This window comes from Pseudorca crassidens, chromosome 11 (assembly GCF_039906515.1).
Source record: "Pseudorca crassidens isolate mPseCra1 chromosome 11, mPseCra1.hap1, whole genome shotgun sequence".
NCBI lineage: Eukaryota > Metazoa > Chordata > Mammalia > Artiodactyla > Delphinidae > Pseudorca > Pseudorca crassidens.
In genome coordinates this window covers 36,044,725-36,064,639 of record NC_090306.1, presented here as the reverse complement: position 1 = coordinate 36,064,639, position 19,915 = coordinate 36,044,725, and the positions used below count along the sequence as shown (strand labels likewise).

The window sequence follows — 19,915 nt, the reverse complement described above, 5'->3', positions numbered from 1 at the left end:
AATAATGTGAATCCTCATATATTCCTGCATCAAATATTGAGCATCTGCTATGAGACAGGTGATATCAGGCAATGATGAACACACAGGTAAGGCCTCTGCCCTCACAGCCTAGAAAGGAGCCACACAGCTCTATATGTGCACACTAAGGAAACTTTTCTGAAAGTTGGCTCACAAATCATGAAGTTGCTCAAAAAGATATGATTAAAATCTCACTAATGCTTATCCTCTTGTTAACTACTCTTTTGAATGAACATCTTCCTGATTCATAATTCTCTTTTCTTTAACTATGTACAAGAGGGATTATATACTTAAATTCTCACAAATATTCTGCACGTATTCACAGGAATCCAGCTCTGGGAAATAAATTTTGCAAAATGACACTTCTCAGCATAGCACAAGGGTTTACTTACGCTTTGCATAAGAATTGCCAAGAGGAAGCTAATTAATATGCTAAATGCTCTTTCTTGTTTGTAGATACTAGCCCAAGTTTGGGTTTCAGTTAACATTATATAGAACTCTGACACATACTTGTCTTTCTCTCTTTTCTACTTTTAATACCTCTCCAAGCAAACTTCTAAATCCTCTTTCATAGTGATGACAATGTACACACAAGGGAAACTCTATGTGCACTTAACTCAGGCTATTGGATATGTTTCTTCAACTTAATCTTAGGGGAAGGAATAAAAACAACTTCAAGCAGCATTTCTAAATGATAAAAATCACCAAGCTCAGAAATGTGGTTTAAATTACTTGCTTGTCTTGGCTAACATGATGTTTTATACTATCCAAATGTTGTACTTACTAATTTTCTGACTGTCCTCTATCAACACTGGGTTTTGAGAGTTGATGGCAAATGGTGCAGAAAATTCAACGTCTTCCTTGCATTCCGGCAGTAGCAAACATACCTTTATTAGGAGTTGGACAAAAGAGCTCTGTTTTCTCAAAGGCTTTCCCTTTAAATTATTTCTGGTAAAGGCCGGATTTGAGATCCGCCTCTGACTTGCTAAAGGCTATTTATGATTTATTTCAACCTTTAGCTGGCTCTAGGAAAAAAAAAAAGAACAAAGTTGAAAATACAGAAAAAGGAGTGCTTAATCCTCAGTATTTCAGTGGAAGTAAGAGTCGGCACCCTGACTCTTATGATGGCTGCATTGTGTAAATTTTGATATTTTTATTTTTTCCTTCAAAAATGAAATTAAAATCCTTTACATTTTTAATTAGAAAACAGTGCCCTTATTGTTTAAAACGATCAAATTTCAAGCTGTGAGTCTTTTAATACAGGTTGGTCTGCTGAGACTTTTCTGAAGCACTGGGGGGGAATTTAAAACCCAGGCAAATAATTTTCTGAGGCAAAGTGGTGATAGGCCATGGTGAGATATGGGTGTCATAAAAATTTCACAGTGGTCCCTAACACACCAGAGTCACCATAGCATTGACACATTGACTATAATATCTCCAAAGAAGCATTTGCTGTCTATCATGGTTCTGAAGGGAGCTGTTACCATCTATCAATGCAATAATCTGCATGTTAAAGAGTCCTTAAATATGTCTTTACAAGATAGTCAGATCTGTTTTGGTCTATTGGGTCAATAATCCACACACTAAAAGTCCCTAAATGTGTATTCACAAGATAGACAGATCACCTTTGGTTCACTGAGTCAATAGTAAGTAGGCCTTTAAAAAGGTGCCTATATAGTTGCATAGTTTGTTTTTCAGCAAGTTCAGAAATTCAGTTCTGTACTCTTTTTGTCTTTTAAGAGTAGATTTATTATGCTAATTCCAGTGGATGCCAGAAGCTGAGTTTCACTCTGGCCTATGATATTTTGCCCTCGAAAAGTCAGAAGAAAAAACCCGCCCGAGCACAAACTATATTAAAACTACGAGGCGAGGAGTGGAAGTGCAGACACACAGGCAAAGCCCTCCGGGCCAGGATGAATGCTGTGCTTTCAGACTATGTCTTACCCTTGCCTCTGTCACCGGTCAGCTTCTAGCCTCCCACCCTCCTCCGACTGCTCTGTTGGAGGCTCTGCTTGCCCATCTTAAAGCTCATTTCAGCGGCAGAGGGATCTTACGAGGGCTGCAGAACCCAGCCCTGCTCTCCACCAGCTACTCATGCTGAGTTCACCTCCTACCGCTGCCCGACGCCCTTGCCTCTGCCCCCAGAGCACACCGGCCTCTGCTGTTCCTGGAACCCACCAGCTGTGATCCTGCTTCCGGTCCTTTGTACTTGCCCTTCCCTCTGTCTGGAAAGCTCCTCTCTCAGAATCCACACGGCTAGCTCTTTTACTCTCTTTAGGTCTCTTATGAGAGAGGCCCTCCCTGACCACCCTGTATAAGAGAGCAACACCTCATCCCAACACCATGCACTTCCTTCCTCTGTTACCCACACCGTTTGTTGTCCACTAGCAGTTAATCACCATCTGATATAATATGTCTTTACTTACTTGTTTCTTGTTCATCTCTTTCTCCTAAAGGTTAAACTCCACTGGGGCAGAGGCTTCATCAATCCCAAACTTAGATAAGAACCTGGCATATTTTTTTAACTGCTCATTAAATATTTATGGTACAACTGAATGAAAGCAGATGGAAAGGAGTCCTGTCTCTACTTTTCCGATTGCCTATTGATGTGTTTTCATGTTTAGGTTGAAGAGGAATGAGTACCTCTTTCTGAGATGAAGTCCTCTGTTTGGCCATTAGACCTCTGTTCTCCATAATACTCTCTAAGTGGCACAAAACAGGTCCTTCCTGAAGGACCACTGCATCCACTGCATCCCCACAGCTACTGGGTTATAACAGAGTTCCTGGAGGAGCTGGGGTCATCTGAGCCTGTCACAGAAACACTTGACCAGCCTGCTTCTAAGTGTAATACTGTGTAAAGGCAGCATTTCTAAATCTCCCTGGTGATACTATCAGCTCTTAAATTCTCACAAATATTCTGCACGTATTCACAGGAATCCAGCTCTGGGAAATAAATTTTGCAAAAATTTATTGCTCTGGTGATAGCAGAGGACTGACTAGAGCTCACAGTCTCATCTGATGCAAACAAGAGGGATGGCGTGTGGCACTGTGCCACGTTAGCATAACAGACTGAGGTGTACTGGGTAGAGCCATTCTCTCCTAAGCTTGGTCAGTTATCCTTGGGGTATTCCCCAGTGCTTCCACCCCTACTTTTAGCCATGCAGATATTCTCAAATGTATCCCTTCTCAAGACCGAAGCCTGTCACAGTAACTTCTTCCTTATTTAAATTTCATGGGAATATTCTTTATTTCAATAACTCAGAAAGGTGACTTTGGCAAGAGAATCACAGCTGACAGCAAAGCAATGACCATGGTGGTGTGATTAGTAGAGGCTACAGGCTACAGAAGGCCTGTCTGAGCATTTACCACTGTCATCACACTGATGCTGGTCTCTCCTAGGGACTGACATTGGTCAGAAAAGAGGATGCAGTTCAGCAATAGTAATCACTATAGAATCTGTCTGTACTGTAATAGTCAAAGATATGCTAATTAATTAAAAGAATTTTTACTGTGAACCTGCTTAACCTAAGCAAGTCTTTCTCCCATGTCCTCCCCTAGCACACAGATGTATTTTAATAAAGCTTTAAGGCACAAACGAAACAAAAAGCTGAAGTGATCTAGAAAAATCCATTCCCCAAACCCAAAGCAATTAATTAACTGAAAGAAAAACATGATTTAATCTGAATTATTTGGATAAGTGTCTCAACTTTGTAATTTATTTTGCATGAATGGGCAAAACTTAATGGCTATTTCAGTGTATACCAGTACTTAAGCAGATTTATAAAATAAAATTTTCAATCAAATTAATGGAGAGGAGGGGATAAGAAATTAACATGAACAACAGCAACAAAACCATCAACTCAGATACTAGGTATCATCGCACACCCTTCCAAATTCTGGCTGAAAAGAAATAATGATTTCTGTAATCCCCAGCAATGACTTTTGCAGGGGCAAGATTTCAAATAAACATCTATTTGCTTTAGGTGAGCTTCACTGAATTGGCCTTATTTGATTTCAGATCCCCCTAAGGGAAGAGATTTCAGGATTTCCTGGTTGTAAAATGGAAAAGAACATTTTGCTGAACTTGTATGACATCACTGAAAGCATTAAAAGGGCAGATAATCACAGGTTCTCTGTTTACCAGAGCTTCTTTACCTCCTCAATCTACTTTATTTCCAAATGTCAGAGTAGTCTGAAACCTTTCAAAGATTTATAGACTGCAGAAGCAGAGGAAATATTAGGATAAATTCTTTAACTTTTGTGAAAGCTTTTAAGTAATTAATAGATGGGCTTTTGGAGTTGTTTCATAACACAGTACGGATACTCTGACATGTACCGTGTGAAGGCTAAACACGGTCATCTCTCAATCTAGAAAGTCACGGAAACTGCTCTTTAGAGTACTTGAGTCATTAAAAAAAAAAAATTGAATTTGTGAAGGGGAATAAAAATAATATAAGATTTAGTTTATCAGTTAAAATAAAAATACTACACAATGAATGAAAATAGTAAATATAGTCTCGGTTTTAAATATAATTTCTTTTCCAAACTCTACTTGGAAATTCTCTTATATTACAAAACAAAGGAAAAAAATGTAGCTGCCATAATATTATTTATACAAAGCAACAAAAATGTGAGCAAATTATTTTCAGGCTTGTATTATAAAAATGTTTTCCTATATAATTAAAATACCAGTGCCAAATAGCTGAAACAAATATTTAAAAGCTCTTACCTTAGATATATAATAGACAAAATAGTTCTCACAGTAATAAATTAATTTTTTCTTTGTTATGTAAAATGCCTCAACCATAACTTCATGAAGAAATGTGAAGTGGTGTGAAAATGATCTTACCTCATATTCAAAGTCCTCAGTTCTGTCTGCATCAGCAGGCAAGCTGGAAAGATACTCATCGTCCTCATAAAATTCATGCTCCATCGGATGAAGAGAATGGCAGCTATGGGGAATGTAGCAATATGATAGGAATGGATCAAAAGGGTTGTTCCCAAGATTAAAACTAATTTTAGAATTTCACTTTAGTTTTCACCACTCGCCAAAAAGACCTTCAGTGATCTAGCCTTTAAACGAATTACACTGCAGAAAGAGCAACTGTTTTCTTTCTCCCCCTATATGAAGTCCATCAATTTGATTTTCTGAGAGAATACTAAGATAATGGCTCAGGGTCAAGCTTCATTCTGTGAAGGGGCAGATGTGCGACCTCCCCCCGCCGTGGTGCTATATCGATACTCTGGCCTCCTTCCATTCCATCGAATGGACTTGATCCATGCATCGGTGTGTGGCATTTGAGACTGAAGTCTACCCGAAGGTGGGTATTTTATAACAAAGTACTTCCAATTTCCTAATTACAGCCTCAAACCGGTTCTGAAGTCTGCTTTTAAACGCGCAGTCGGACCTCTGTGTCCTCGGGTTCTGCATCCGAGTATTCAACCAACCGTGGATCAAAAAATCGAATTTTTAGTTTTATTTCCAACCTTGAGGCTATCCCAGCTACCTCGCAGCAGCCATGAGATGACCCAGTGGATAGATGAATGTAAAGACAGACATTTCCAGATGTGGTGGGCTCTGTACTGGGACAGTGGGGGGAAGAAGTGCGGTAGCACGCGATTCTGGTGAGTGTGGGGCAGGGGCCTGCTGACTGCGAGGGGCACTTCAGGAGGAAGGAGGATGAAGGCCGCGGTACCGTGGTAGGAGTGATGCTCTGCCTCCTCGACATAAATGGTGCGGTGTATGCCAACCTCCCACCACCCTCTGTCTCTCTGTTAAGCAACTTAATCCTGGCATGGACAAATAAAGTTGTTATCTGTACCCCCCTCCCCCCCCAAAAAAATCGAATCTGAGGTTGGTTGAATCCTTGCATGCGGAACCCGTGGATGTGCAGGTAGGGTGGGCACTGTGTTTTTCAGATTGTAAATCGTACTCACATTGCCCCCATTTCTTAAGATTTCCTTCCTCTTTCTCCCTCATAACCCACATCTTTCCCTCTTTGATAAAAGGCATGTCCACAAATATTAAAGAACGTTCATGGTGATAACTCACTGGAAACTCCTATAAGCCACAGATTTGCATAATCCCTTTAGAAAATTTCTCAGGACAAGGAGAACTGATGGAGTGAAGGGAATGAAGAGGACCCAAGGCATTGTATATTACTTCTACGTATCCTTTAACTTTGGGGAAATGGTTTTCATAATTTATAGAAGTCCTTTCAAATTGCTATATGCCATGATAGAGACACTATACATTATACAATATGAAAGCTAAGCACAGTTGAACAGCAAAGGGCATGAGGTCCTCTATAAGTATTTCCAAGTCAGTGAAAAGGCCTAAGTGAAATTAACCAAGTTGGTTTCAGGTGAGACCTCTAAGCCCAGCCATTTTGGACATTATGAACAAACTGGAGTTAGTGGCATAAATTAGTCCCCTCATTACTAGCTGAAATGCCAGAGAGATTCATCCTGGTGCCCTCACACAGTCAGTGTAAATATTCTACCAGCCTCTTCTCACTATACTCTAATATTCTCTGATTTTCATGCAAATAGCAAAAGCAGTACAGTTAGTATCTTGCTTGCTGGTCTAACAGGTGAACCCTCCTAGCTTAAAGCTGGACTGGCTTTTTTTTTTAACTTTTTATCTTATATTGGAGTGTAGTTGATTAACAATGTTGTGTTAGTTTCAGGTGTACAGCAAAGTGATTCAATTATAAATATACGTGTATCTATTCTTTTTCAAATTCTTTTCCCATTTAGGTTGTTACATAGTATAAGGAGAGTTCCCTGTTGAGAAGCCCATTTGGGCTGGTAAAACATCAGAGCCTGCTGTTTGGGGCATCTGATGTGTTTCCCTGGTCTTTGACTTAGTAAGTAGGAAGCCCTGCTGTGAAGAACACCTTATTAATTCAGTAAACATTTACCAAGTATCTACCAGATGCCAGGCCCTATGCCAATGGCTGGAAATCGGTTGGTGTCTTTTTAATTGGGTAGAGCAGCAAAGTGGGAATTTTAATATAGTGAGATAATTAAGGGAAAAATAGAGACACTATGAGAGTACCTACTACAGTCCTAAGAAGTCTGCTAGAAGAGGTTACCTTTCAGCTATGATCTGCAGGACTTGGGAAGAGGACACAGCGTACTGGTTAAGGGAGTGGGCAGTGGAGTCAGACCTCTTGGGCCCAGGAGCCTGGCCCTATCGCTTCCTTGCTGTATGACCTTGCCGATTACTTAACATTTGCTTCCTCATCTGTGACATGGAGATGATAATAATATAATGTACTCCCTCAGAATGTTGTTATGAGGAGTAAATGAATTAATAATTGTAAAACACTTGGAATATTCCCTAAAACATGTTAAGTTAGCTAATAAATGTTAGCTATTATTCATTCAAGAAAGTATTTATTGGATGGCTACTCTGTGTTACACTCTACTAATGAATATTGTATATTTGTTTGCTTGTGTATTTTTCATCTCCACTGTAGAATATAAGCTCCAGGAGGCAGTGGCTTTATCTTTTGTTCCCAGTTTTATGCCCAGTACCTAGTTCCAGTACCTGACACAAGGGGCTATTTAATAAGTAAGGGATAGATGACTAGAATCGTAGGTCAGACAAACAGAGCCCCTGCCCTCCTGGAACTTGAAGTTTCAAAAAGTGGTTTCCAAAACATGGCTGCACATTAAAATTGCCTAGGGAAATTTCTGAAAAATTCTAATGCCTGGGTTTTGGCCTGAGGTGGGATTGATCTGGGCATTGCATTGATACTGCTTTTCAATGTTCCCAGGTGATTCTAATGTACACGTGTGAACCACTGAGTTGGACTTAACAGAAGCCACTAAAGGGCAGGCGGGTGTCAGGACCAAGTGTACATTTTACTAAATGGAGCATGGATTGCAGTAGGCAATGAAAATGCAGGCTAAAGAGACTACTGCTCTTATAAATCAAGCTCTCAATAATGTTTGAATATTTGCTTAAAAGTTCACAGAACAAAGTGTGTGGAGCAAAACAAACTTCCAAAGCTGCAAGCTTTGAATAATAGCATTATTTGAATAAACTATCTCTAACTGCCTTTAACTCAGGTAAAAATTGAAAAGAAATATTCCTTTAATAATTCCTTATTTTGTAGCTCTATACTTCTTCTTGGACAGCCAGGATCTTTGGTTCACGTCTCAATATATCAGGTAATTGCTTCATTTGGAGAATTGCACTTTAATAAATTTCCTAGCTTCTCCTTTAAAGAAGAGAAAAGCAAAAGAGAAAGAGAGAGACGACACACAGAGAAGAATATAGTGCCAACATGCCACTTCTGGGTCTGTCTTAACAAGGTTTTTGGCAGCTTCGGTGAGAAAAGCTATTTCCCTGACCAGTTCTCATGAGCTGTGTGAGGCTTGTGTTGACTGGAAATATGAAGATGAACTAATCAGAGCCAGACTTTTTCACTCAGCATCTCAGCAAGTATGATTCCTGAGCTGAAACAACCGTGCAGGTCAGGAAAAGTAAGCAGGACAGCTGAGAACTAATTGGATGGAGACACAGTTACAGACACTTTCCAAACAGAACTGAGAGCTTGTCTCCATAATTGTCAACTTGCTACAGTGACTGTTTCTTCCCAACACCTACTTTCAATGACGAATGACAACAAATAGGGCTTTGGGAGAAATGACAGAAAAATACCTGTCTGAGAGCAGAAATGGACAGATGTCGGGCACTGGAGGGGTGGGTGGCCTAAGTTTGGCCAGGGCCATGATATGTTCAAAGGTGATGTCCGTCTGGGTGCTGGCGTTCACGAGCCGCACTTCTGGGGCCGTACCATAGGCTGGTTTACTGAGAGGTGTTCGCCTTAGCACCTGGACCACAATGGGCTCCTTGGCATTTCGAAAAGCTTCCACTGCCTCTTCATGGGTGGCCTTTGAGAGATCCTTCCCATTGACCTGCAAGATAAAAGGACATTGTTCATCTCAGAGGAAAGAACAGAGAGGCTGTCATGATAGATTAAAAAAAGGTGGGCAGGGGAGACTTAAACCAGCTCTGCTAAGAATTTTGTAAAGGAATATTTAATCAGACATTGACATTTATTGAACTCTTCATCAGCAGGAGAAAGTGAAGGAGACTAGGAAAACAGTTATTTCTTATACCTTTAGCAAGCACATCGTCAGAATTATTAGTAAAGATTTCAAAACTCAAACAGCACACAAACTTCAGCAAATGTTCAAAATCTTCAGCTAGGTAGAAATGTTAAGTATATCCTTTTTAAAAAATGATCTATCAATCTCTTGGTGGTATTTTCAATATTTAATCAGTCTTACTGACTTGAAATCGAATTTGGGGGGATATTGTCAAATTTCTTTCATATTCATCATTTTAATCCAAGACCAGATTATTGCTCATGTGCATATTATCCTAAATCCTTGCTATTCAAAGTGTGGTCCAAAGGCCAGCAGCATAAGAGATTAGAAATACGGAATCCCTGGCCCTATCCCAGACCTACTAAATGAGAACTGGCATTTCAACAAGATTCCAGCTGATTTATATGCACAAGAAAGTAGCACTGCTCTAAAACACCTCTGAGTGAGCATACCATGTCCCTTGCCTCCTTGCCTGTTTCCATTTATACCAGTTTATGACTCTCCAGTGTAGCCCTGGACATAACAGAGGAAGAGGTGATGTTTGTCTTTGCCCTCCATCACTGCTTCTCAGTTGGGCCAACCATTGGCATTTGGGAGATAAAAATTATTCTTTTAGTGATGATACTCTCCCACACCTGCTTATGTAGGGCCATTGATGTTCCCCCACATTTGTGGCACCCAAAACAGCCACACTCTTTTCTGATCACCCTCTTGAGAGACAGTATAGAGACTGCTCTCAAATTGTCATCAATTTATTCCCCTAAAATGGGTCCTGATAGCACAGCCTCTTAGTGGAAGTTGTGTTTTCATAAAGGACTACAGAATCCTGAAAGAACTTCACAACTCCCACCTGCAATGAATCAATAATATTGGCTTTTGCAAATAGGAAGACATACGTGGGAGTACAGTACTGTGCTCAAAACCCCTGAAATTATACCATTTCTAGACAACTAAACTACCCGCCTGTTGGCGAGGCTCTGATAACTGCTATGCTCCAGTAAGTCCTTAGAGATCCCTGGGTGCCTTCAAAAGAATCAAAGGGAATCACTGAGTTGCAGCCAGAGAGCGATTGGCTGACATTCAAATGAGCACATTTTCTCTCCCTGAGTAGACAAAGAACATGTGCATGCTCAAAGCAAACGTGGGGCATTTGGGGGTAAATGATACAATGCCAGGTAGAAATCATCATGTCATGTAGAGATGGGCTTAATGACCTGGAGGGGCTAATTTGCTCAATCGACCCTGAAAGAGTTAATGTGCCTTCAGAAATTGAGCAATTAAGTTTCCTCACTAGCACCATATGACCCAGTACAGTTCTCAAATAACTAGTAAGAAACATCAGTTTGAGATTTGGGTGTGTACCTACCAATGTGCACGCTCACTAATCTGTGCATTCACTCTCTCATTCTTTTCTCCACGAACTAAATTTAAACATTCCCACTGAGTTTTCTCTGGCACAACCTTGGAATGGCTTGATGACTTTGGGCATACAGGAGGATGTGAACGCGGGACACCTACTGACCAGCATTCACTCCTTGAGCTGCTGTTGGATGACAGGCACTCTGGGCTGAGGCCACCACTCCTGAGGACCTGCAGTCAGCAAATGATAAGAGAAGTTCCAGGATGGAAAAGCACAACCTAAAATCTGGCCTCTCATGATGAATAGCGTCATCCTCTGTGTCTCATATTGTGGTCAGTATTTATAAATTCCAGGGTTATGGAAGATGATCCAGTGGTAGATAATACTGCTCTGTCAGTATCTATGTGTTAGGGAAGAATTGCCCTTTTGTCCACACGTTTCCTGCTTCATGGTGTCCCTTCAACTTAGTGAATATTTACTCGTACAAGATTTCATACCCCTCCTTCTCTGAAAAGAACTCCTGGTCACAATCTGTTATCAACTATTTAAAATCTACTGGAATTATGTCAATAATGTTACCTTTTCCTATAAACCTTGCATCTGGAGTAACTCTTTTAACAATGGCAGAATGAAAGAAGACAGAGCCCTATTTTTTTTTTTTTTTTTTTTTTGCGCTACGCGGGCCTCTCACTGTTGTGGCCTTTCCCGTTGTGGAGCACAGGCTCCGGACGCGCAGGCTCAGCGGCCATGGCTCACGGGCCCAGACGCTCTGCGGCATGCAGGATCTTCCCGGACCGGGGCACGAACCCGCGTCCCCTGCATCGGCAGGCGGACCCTCAACCACTGCGCCACCAGGGAAGCCCGACAGAGCCCTTTTTGAAGGAACTTCAAGCAATATCTGAGGGTAAAGGGAAAATAATTTGTGGCCATGGTTTCTTCCAGTCATACATTAAATCCTACTAATGCATAAATTGTGTGTCATTAAATAACGAACAGACAAATGCCATTATTCTATTTCTTCCCCAAGGTGGCTCAGTACCTTGTCTACAATCTAGTCTTGATATTCCTTTGTTTCTTATTTGTTTTAGTGATCTTCAAAGCAAGAATAATTTTTAAAAAGTGAGTTCCTTACTGATAATGATTATTTATTTTATGTTCCAATAAGGTAAATAAGATTATTTTTGCAAAGTTCAGAAAAGTATAAAAATTTCTGCAGAAACATAAAAATTGCTGGAGAGTATTTTAGGCTGTGACATTATTAGTTCTTATTGCAATGCTTAGTATATGCAGATGTTAGCTTTCATACAGCAAGATCAATAGCTATTGATTCTAAGAACTGTACATTCATTCATTTACAATCATGGCATTTATATGCAAATTTCTTTTTTTTTCCTTTAAGATAATCAAATACAGTCTTAAAAAAGGACAGTCAATATAATCTGAAGTATCTTACTTCCCCATTGGGAATGCTCTTTTCTTCCAGTTATCATGCAGCTGACCTCTATTTTCATAAGCTATTTAATATCTCTCGAAGTAAAGAAGTCTATGACCTTTAAAGGCTCTGCTGCCCCATAAGATCCCTTAGAAAATGTAAGCACTGATGATACAAAACACTTTTTTTTTTTCACTTCACTTGAAGTTCATCAACATACTGTTAGCCTACCAAAAGGTCACCCTTTTATAAATTATGCCTTTCACAACAGAAAAAAGATTAGCTTTAATTGGGATTTTCTGGCAGTTGCTTTGCTCAGTTATCATCAGTTTCAGATAGGGAGAAGAATAATGTTGGAAGAATACCTGAGGTTTTAAACCTATAGAAAAATTCTGTAGTAAACTAACAAATAAATGACTAGCAAAACTTTGTGTTTTTTTCCAAATGGTTAGATCCTAAACCAACAAGGTATTTGGTATTTCATGGTGCCATATCCTTATCATTCTATTTATTTTCCATCATATTCTCTCCATCCCTCCCTTTACTCCTCCTTCCCTCTTCCTTCCTCTCTGCCTCAGTCTTGGTTTTGTATGGACAACATATGTGAAATGAAACTGGAGAAGGAGAAGCCGTCTATTAAATGTGTTCCAGTTAATACAGGTAGTTAAGAGTGTCGATCCAAACTGTTCTAGGTGCCTAGTAAACAGAAGGAAGCAGAAGTGCTGGAAGTTGATTTTCAGGAGAAAAAAACTGGATGAAGACTGTTGGGAGCAAAATCCATGGGAGGAAATGAAAGGTAATTTGAAAATTAAAAAAGATATACCAATGTATTATGGGGTGTGCTTTGAAGTGTACATGTGGAAGGGTTTCAAGAAGCCTGGTGATTTGATTTAAGCAGGGTGTAGAGAACAAGACCTTTTTCTAAAGTGGTTGCTAAATGGAATGAGTGAGAGGTTAGAGCATCATAATAAACAAGAGAAGCATATGAGATAATTCCCTCTATTACTCTAACATCTGGCTTTTTGAGAACTGTGGCCAAAACTGATTTGGTTCTAAAGCCACCTAGCAACTAGAGTATAACTGAAAAGACTCATGGGATTGCTGTTTGATAAGAGGCTTGTGGCCCCAGAGTGGGGTGACTGGACTCTGAAATGGTGATTAAGTTACCTGATTTGAGGTAAATGAGAAATCAGGCACATTATTGATAAAGAGGTTATCAGAATTGGTAACAGCATAAAAGAGGAAAGGAAGATGCCAATGATAGAAGTTGAGGAGAAATAGAGACGTAGTTATCCTCATTAAAGACTGGATTTGGGATTGGAAGCAAGTGGAAAGAGTAGCCTTAATCATGCCAAACTTGAAGCACTTCTAAGATATTCAGATAAACTAACAAATAAATGGATGATAAGTGACTAAAAGAAGAACCAATCATGGGAAGCCATTTCCAGAGAAGGTCTTCCTCTCACCCCTGCACTTACTTTATCAACTTAGTTGATAAGTTGAAAAATATACACATTTTTACTGCTATGAGAAAAGTGTCTTGTTTCTAAAAAATTATTTTCCATTTTATTGATAGAGAAAAGTGAATAGGAGAAAACCAGTAACTTTTCAGCAATTAATGCAAAAAAAGTATGAATACATTTGTTGTGGCAGATGGGCTAATTAATCCATAAGCAACTTGTGAATGTTAAGTAAAGAATATAGCTTTTCATATGTAAACCAAATCATAGCATCATTTGATGAAGCTTCTGTTTAATGAACAATCAATTTACCCTTTGGGATAAACTGCAAAATCTGGGCTACTTGTCAACAACCTCCCCAGTGTGACTGGTGGCCTCAGCTTGGATATGAACTCCTCTACTTGGACTAGTCCTCCAAATCCACACACATGCAAAATTTTCTTGAGTATCAGAAAGAAAACAGGCTTTTCACTTTTCCTTTTGTAGTGCAAACAAGTGCATAAATGACCAAGTCACCCTGGTGAGGTTCCATTTCCAGAGTCAGCTGTTTGGGATGATTAGGGTTTCCAAACCTCTGTGCCTCTTGTAAAAAATAAGGGTGTTTAAGCATCTCTGCCTTTCATGGGAGAATACATATGGGAATACTCAATAGAAGAAGTATAGAATACCAAGGATTATGTACAATTTCAAGTTGAGAATAAGAAGCATAAAACACTTGAATATTGTTTTTTTAATGTTTATAAAATGTTATTGTTTCATTCATTCATTTATTTTCAGCTTTATGGAGGTATAGATGACAAAATTCTACGATATTTAACATGTACATGGTGATGATTTGATATATGTATATATTGTGAAAGGATTCCAACAACTAGTTATTAACACATCTATCACTTCAATTAATTACTTAAGTTTATTTAAGTGAGAACATTTACGTTCTACTCGTTTAGCAAATTTCCATTCTATAATACAGTGTTATCAACTACAGTCCCATGTTTTACATTAGAGCTTCGGACCTGAGTATTGTAATTTTGATTGGACATGACAGTTTACAAGAACTCTCATCCTCATGAATAACTGTGAAATTAATTTTGATTAGAGTCCCTATGTGAATGCTGATCAAATTCTCTACTTGATAATTACAAAGGTGTTGTAAAAACATGGCCTAATAACAGTTTATATAAGGAAGAAGCAATATTTAAATTGCTACTAAAATGTTTGGTATGAAAGGAATTTAAAATACTCTTAACTCTATATTCATGAAAACACTTGTCATATACAAACTATAAAACAATTTTAAGGAATTAAAGCATATTGCTTTTTTCTAAACTTGGTATGCTTGATTCTAGGTGGACATCTGTTATGTAAGTTGAGGACAGCACAGCATAAAAAATATTTATAGTAAAAAGAACTCACAGAATAGGAATTGTGCAAAATGTTGTGAAGACAACCTGGTGAGAGATTGACTAAAATTAATTTTGACCATTTTAAAAACATTATCAATGAACAAAACAATCACTGGTAGGTTTGTGATGATCACATAATTTTAGAAGTTGAGAACATAAGAAATGTTAGATTTTATTAAACCAAAAAGTCTGTGTAGTTCAGTATTCTTTTGACAGTGCTGTTACTAGATTTTGGGAAGAGAATATGGTAATTCTCACACAGGATCTAATGAGCAGACTTATTCAGAAGTGATCCTGGGGCTCCTTCTGGCTTGTCTGGACTGCAGGGTTGGTAGCTTCATTTTCCTGGTGTGTGGGGTGTTGCAGCTTCCCTTGAGCTCCAAAGGCCCTCAGTGCTGTGTCGCTGGCTTTCCCAGAAAACTGGAAATAACTGACTTCTAACTCAGACAGCCTGAACCTTCTGTGTTTCCTTACTGAAAGTGTGCCTATAAGAGAACAACAGTGGGGTGGGGTCCCTGCACTGGAATACAGACCCAATGCATGTCCAACAGTTTCAGGTCCCCTCTGTGCTGCTGACTCCTGATTTGCATGTTCCCCCAATAGAGACTGTAACCTAACCTATAACTCGTGACATTGTAGGATTTGCCCTTATGGACCCTGTGTGACATAATACACATTTACAACCTAAAGAATTGAATTTATTCAAAATGCTTCCATATGTAACATTAATGAATTGCAGACTTCAATGAGATATTTAAAAAGCCTAATATTAGGTTTAGTTAATTGATTGTGACACTGTGAGGGCACTATGGTAGGACAGTATGGTGTTTCCTGGTCCCTTTCATAGTACATTTTGATGGCGAGGTATTCCCAAATGCAAGCAAGACTCATCTTCAATTTTTCTTATTAAGATGTTATAGACCATTATTTGTGAATTTGTCAGAGCCGTTCTTGAACCAATTTATAATTTTGGTTATAGGAAATCTTGGGGATGCATCTTTCATAATTGCTTTTCCCCCTATAATCTTTTCTCTGTCTTAATTTTGTATCCCTTCTTCTGTATTTTGTTTCTGTCTTTATTCTCATTGCCACACTTCTCTTCCAAGCTTTCCTGTTTGGGATTTAACAAATCAAATCTGAAGAGTGTCTTTCTATAAAAATTATTCCTGTTTTTAAGGAACAGGTTATGATAGTTTTGATTCTTACTGGGGGAAATAAATTAAAATATATACAACATAGTTTTATTTACCTCATTATAAATGAATTTATTTTCCCTCCCCTTAATAAAAGAAATGGAAGCTTCTCCTCCTTGGCATATGAGATGGTGTTTCTTGGTTTGTCCCTGAGATCCACAGTCTACTCTTTTTCTACCCAGCTCTGTATACCCTGGGATGCTGATAACCATACTCCGTGTCACCAGACTCCCTTACTTTACGTCTTTTGTTTGGTTTGACCAATAGTAGGAGAGGTAATGTTCTGTCTTTATCCAGCCCCTCCCCACCTGGCTTTCAGGATGGCAGCTCTTGCCAGGTTTGGTTCGCACCCTGGCTTACATTCCACCTTCATGTCTGCAGGTAGTAAGGGGTTCTCTTTCTATTGCTACTCTCTGTGTTTTTTCTCTTAGCTCTGCTCATATCTCTGTAAGTGTTCCTTCATACAGCCTTCTTCAATGAAACCCTTTGAGTGTGTCTTCTGTCTCCTTCTGACTAACTAGACATGAAACTCCTCTGATTTAAACAATAACAACAACAAAAATATGGTAAAAGCAAAATTTACCACCTTTGCAAATTAACTTTACTATCAAAATGAGTTGCATTGAAAAATACAATTTCTAGTTTCTCAGATTCAGCAAAAGTCACACATTTTTAAGGGAGAACTAAAAATGTAACTTTTATTGAGATCATATAGCAGATGTAAAGTATTTGTATATTATATGTAAACAGTTATTTTGTAGACAGTCCCTCAGTTTGGCTTTGTCTAGTGTTGCTTCTTGATTAGAGGCATGTTGTATACTTTTGTCAGCAAGGCCCAGAAGTGTCTTTCTCCGTCTATTCTATCGGGAAGCAATGGATTTTCCCTTTTTTAAAACATTGTTATTGGAGTACAGTTGATTTACAATGTTGTATTAGTTTCAGGTGTACAGCAAAGTGAATCAGTTATACATATACATGTATCCACTCTTAGATTCTTTTCTCATATAGGCCATTACAAAGTATGGAGTTCCCTGTGCTATACAGTAGGTCCTTATTAGTTATCTATTATTTATATAGTAGTGTATATATGTCTATCCTAATCTTCCAGTTTATTCCTCCCCAAACTTACCCCCTGGTAAACATGTTTTTTTTCTACATCTGTAACTCTATTTCTGTTTTGTAGATAAGTTCATTAGTACCCTTTTTTTAGATTCCACATTATTGGGGATATTAACCTTTATGACTTGATGGGACAGAGAGAGGGAGCAAGAGATGGGGTGGGGAGGAGAGGAGGGAGAGAGAAAAAGTACACATAAGAAGTTAATGTTAAATTTTAAAATGTTAAAATTCTAGGTGAATGGTATTTGAGAATTCTTTGTACTACTCATAACTTTTTGATGAGACTGAAGTTACGTGAAAATAAAATGTCTCAAAATATTGTTATTAGCTACAAATGGATTTATGCTATAATCATTTAGAGTTAGCAAATAAGAAACTGATGGATACCTAGCTTCCTACAGTTTGTTTCTGTATTTGCATATCTTTAAGAGGAATAAATTCTTGCTCTGAACTGAATGTCTTTTTTCTTGGGCACACACACACAGACACACACACACCCCTACAGCGAAAAACACAGATTGCTATCACCAACTTTATCATTGTCATAACAATTCATCTACTGAGTATCACCCGAAATCCTGTTCTCCTCCAAGCTGAGCTATTTAAAAAGATAGATGACTGCCTTCTGGCTAATTGTAGGAGTTCTTTCATTACTATAAAAAGACTATATCTCAAGTGACTCTATAAGCAGTGAATAATGACTTGAAGTCTTTGGAGAAGAGTCCACTGATGAAACGGTAGGATAACAACTACTTACTGACCTTTTACTTCCTAAGATAATACTAAGCTGATGTAGTTGATTATTAATAAACCTATCCATTGAGCTTTGACACATCAGATCCAAGTATGTCAAACTTAATGAGAAATTCTGTTGGAGACATAAAATTTCCTGCAGCAGGCCTAAGGGTGTAAAGACATAAGGCATATATGGGGCAAAACCTGTTAAAATGAACTCAAATTGTTTCATTGGGTAGAAACTTCATTGTAATTAAATGACCCAGATTTTCTTTAAAAATTACTATAAATAGCATCAGCAACTGAGGATTCGAACAGAGCTCTTCATCTTTCATGTTCCCTGAACACGAGAAAATGTGCTCTTAGTGCTTGGACAAGATCTCTTGGTCCCATTTTTGTGATGAGAGCATATATGGATATCAAGAACATAACTTTGGGTCTCAGCCACACTAGCACAGTGCCAAAGAAGTTCTAAAAATAACTATTAGTGAAATGAAAGGAATATTAGTGCTCTACATAGTTACTAATGAGGGATGAAATAGTGAATTATTTGTAACAGGGCATCAGTCATGACAACATCAAAGATGCTGAGGACATCAAAGATGCTGAGGACATCTTCACTGGAGGTTTGCTGTCTCCTATCTGTAAGAGTGGTCTAATGCTTAGCTATTTAAATGCTTCTGTGAAACAAATATTAAATGACAAGAAGCTGACCGTTTTGTCTAGTAATGTAGTTTAAGGGCCCCAAACATGCTTGGCACGTACTTGACACTCAAAAAATGTGTTAAATAAATTTTCATATATTTCTCTATCAAGATTCATGTTAAAAGAAATGTGACTGGATTTGTCATTAAAGTTACTTGTGTTTATGTGCAAACTACATGCCTCTCACTGCCCAGTTCTACTTTGTAGCCCAGTTATCCATATTATTCCTTTTACTTAAATCTACCGTAAAAATGGATTTGAGTGACAAGGAAAGGCATCAACTGCTCTGCTCAAGATACCCACCCACCATTCAGTGTTATAGTACAAAAGAACAAGGACGTGGGAATCATTCAGGACTGGGGTCTGAACATAGTTCTCAATATCAGTTGTGTGGCTTTGAGTAGGTTATGTAAACTCTCTGAGCCTCAGTTAATTCATCTGGAACAGGAGATGATAATACCCACTCAGAGAGTGGTGGATGGGATCACAAAAATAATACAGCTAAGGCAGCTGACATGCTATGATGTGGATTCATGCTTCCTTCCTTCCCTCCCTTCCTTCCTGAGTAACTCTTGAGTGACAGAGACCAGGTGATTCTCTGGGGATAGAAGATAATGCCTGTGCTTAAAGGCCTGGCAGCGATAATAACAATACTACCGGTTAGCACTGAGCATTCCTCACAAAATGCCAGGAGCTGAGCAAAGTCCTTGGCCTTTACTATCTTGTTCACACCCAAGAACAATTGTGTGAGGTAAGACCTTATCCCCAACTGAAAGCTGTGGAAGCTGAAGAGCAGAAGGTATAAGGAAAGGCACCTGCTCTCACAATCTGCTAGGACAAAACAACATATACATCTGTAATTGTAAGCAAACTTGTAAAGAGCTGCCATAAAGGTACTAATAGAGTGCTGTGGAAGCTCCGAGGGCCAACTATACTTGGGAGTATTGTGATTTGACTCCAGGACTTGACATTTGGGGTGGTCTTAAAAGACGCAGAGTTTCATAAGTTGCAAAGATGAGAGTAAGGAAGGGAATCCTAGGGCAAAATTGTAAACGAGAAAGTGCTCTGGGAACCGGTAAGAGATCTGGTATGACTGAGTACAGAGGCATTTGGCTAAGTGCAGGACAAAGAGGCTGGAAAGGAGGCTTTGACAAGATCCCAGTGTCTTCAATGGGCCATGGCGAGGTATTTGTTTTAGACAACACCTTTCATCTGAAAGGTAGCATGGTCTCATTTGGGTTTGGGGATGGTAACTCTGAAGTCTATGGTGAGAAGTAACCAAATGAAAGCAAGAAAACCATTTAGGAAGTTACTTGGAGAGAATGATCAGTGCCTGAATCAAAATTATTAGGAGCGGGAGG

General features: G+C 38.9%; 1 protein-coding gene across 1 annotated transcript in view; it reads right to left on the bottom strand.

Moving 5' to 3' along the window:
* PDZRN4 (PDZ domain containing ring finger 4) overlaps window positions 1-19,915 on the bottom strand; it is a 374,709-nt gene that overhangs the window by 62,412 nt on the left and 292,382 nt on the right. Inside the window, exons 4-5 of the mRNA XM_067696193.1 lie at window positions 8,693-8,949; window positions 4,868-4,970 (exon numbers count right to left, since the gene is read on the bottom strand). Coding sequence (XP_067552294.1) covers window positions 4,868-4,970; window positions 8,693-8,949 — 360 coding nt within the window. The remainder of the gene's footprint in view (window positions 1-4,867; window positions 4,971-8,692; window positions 8,950-19,915) is intronic.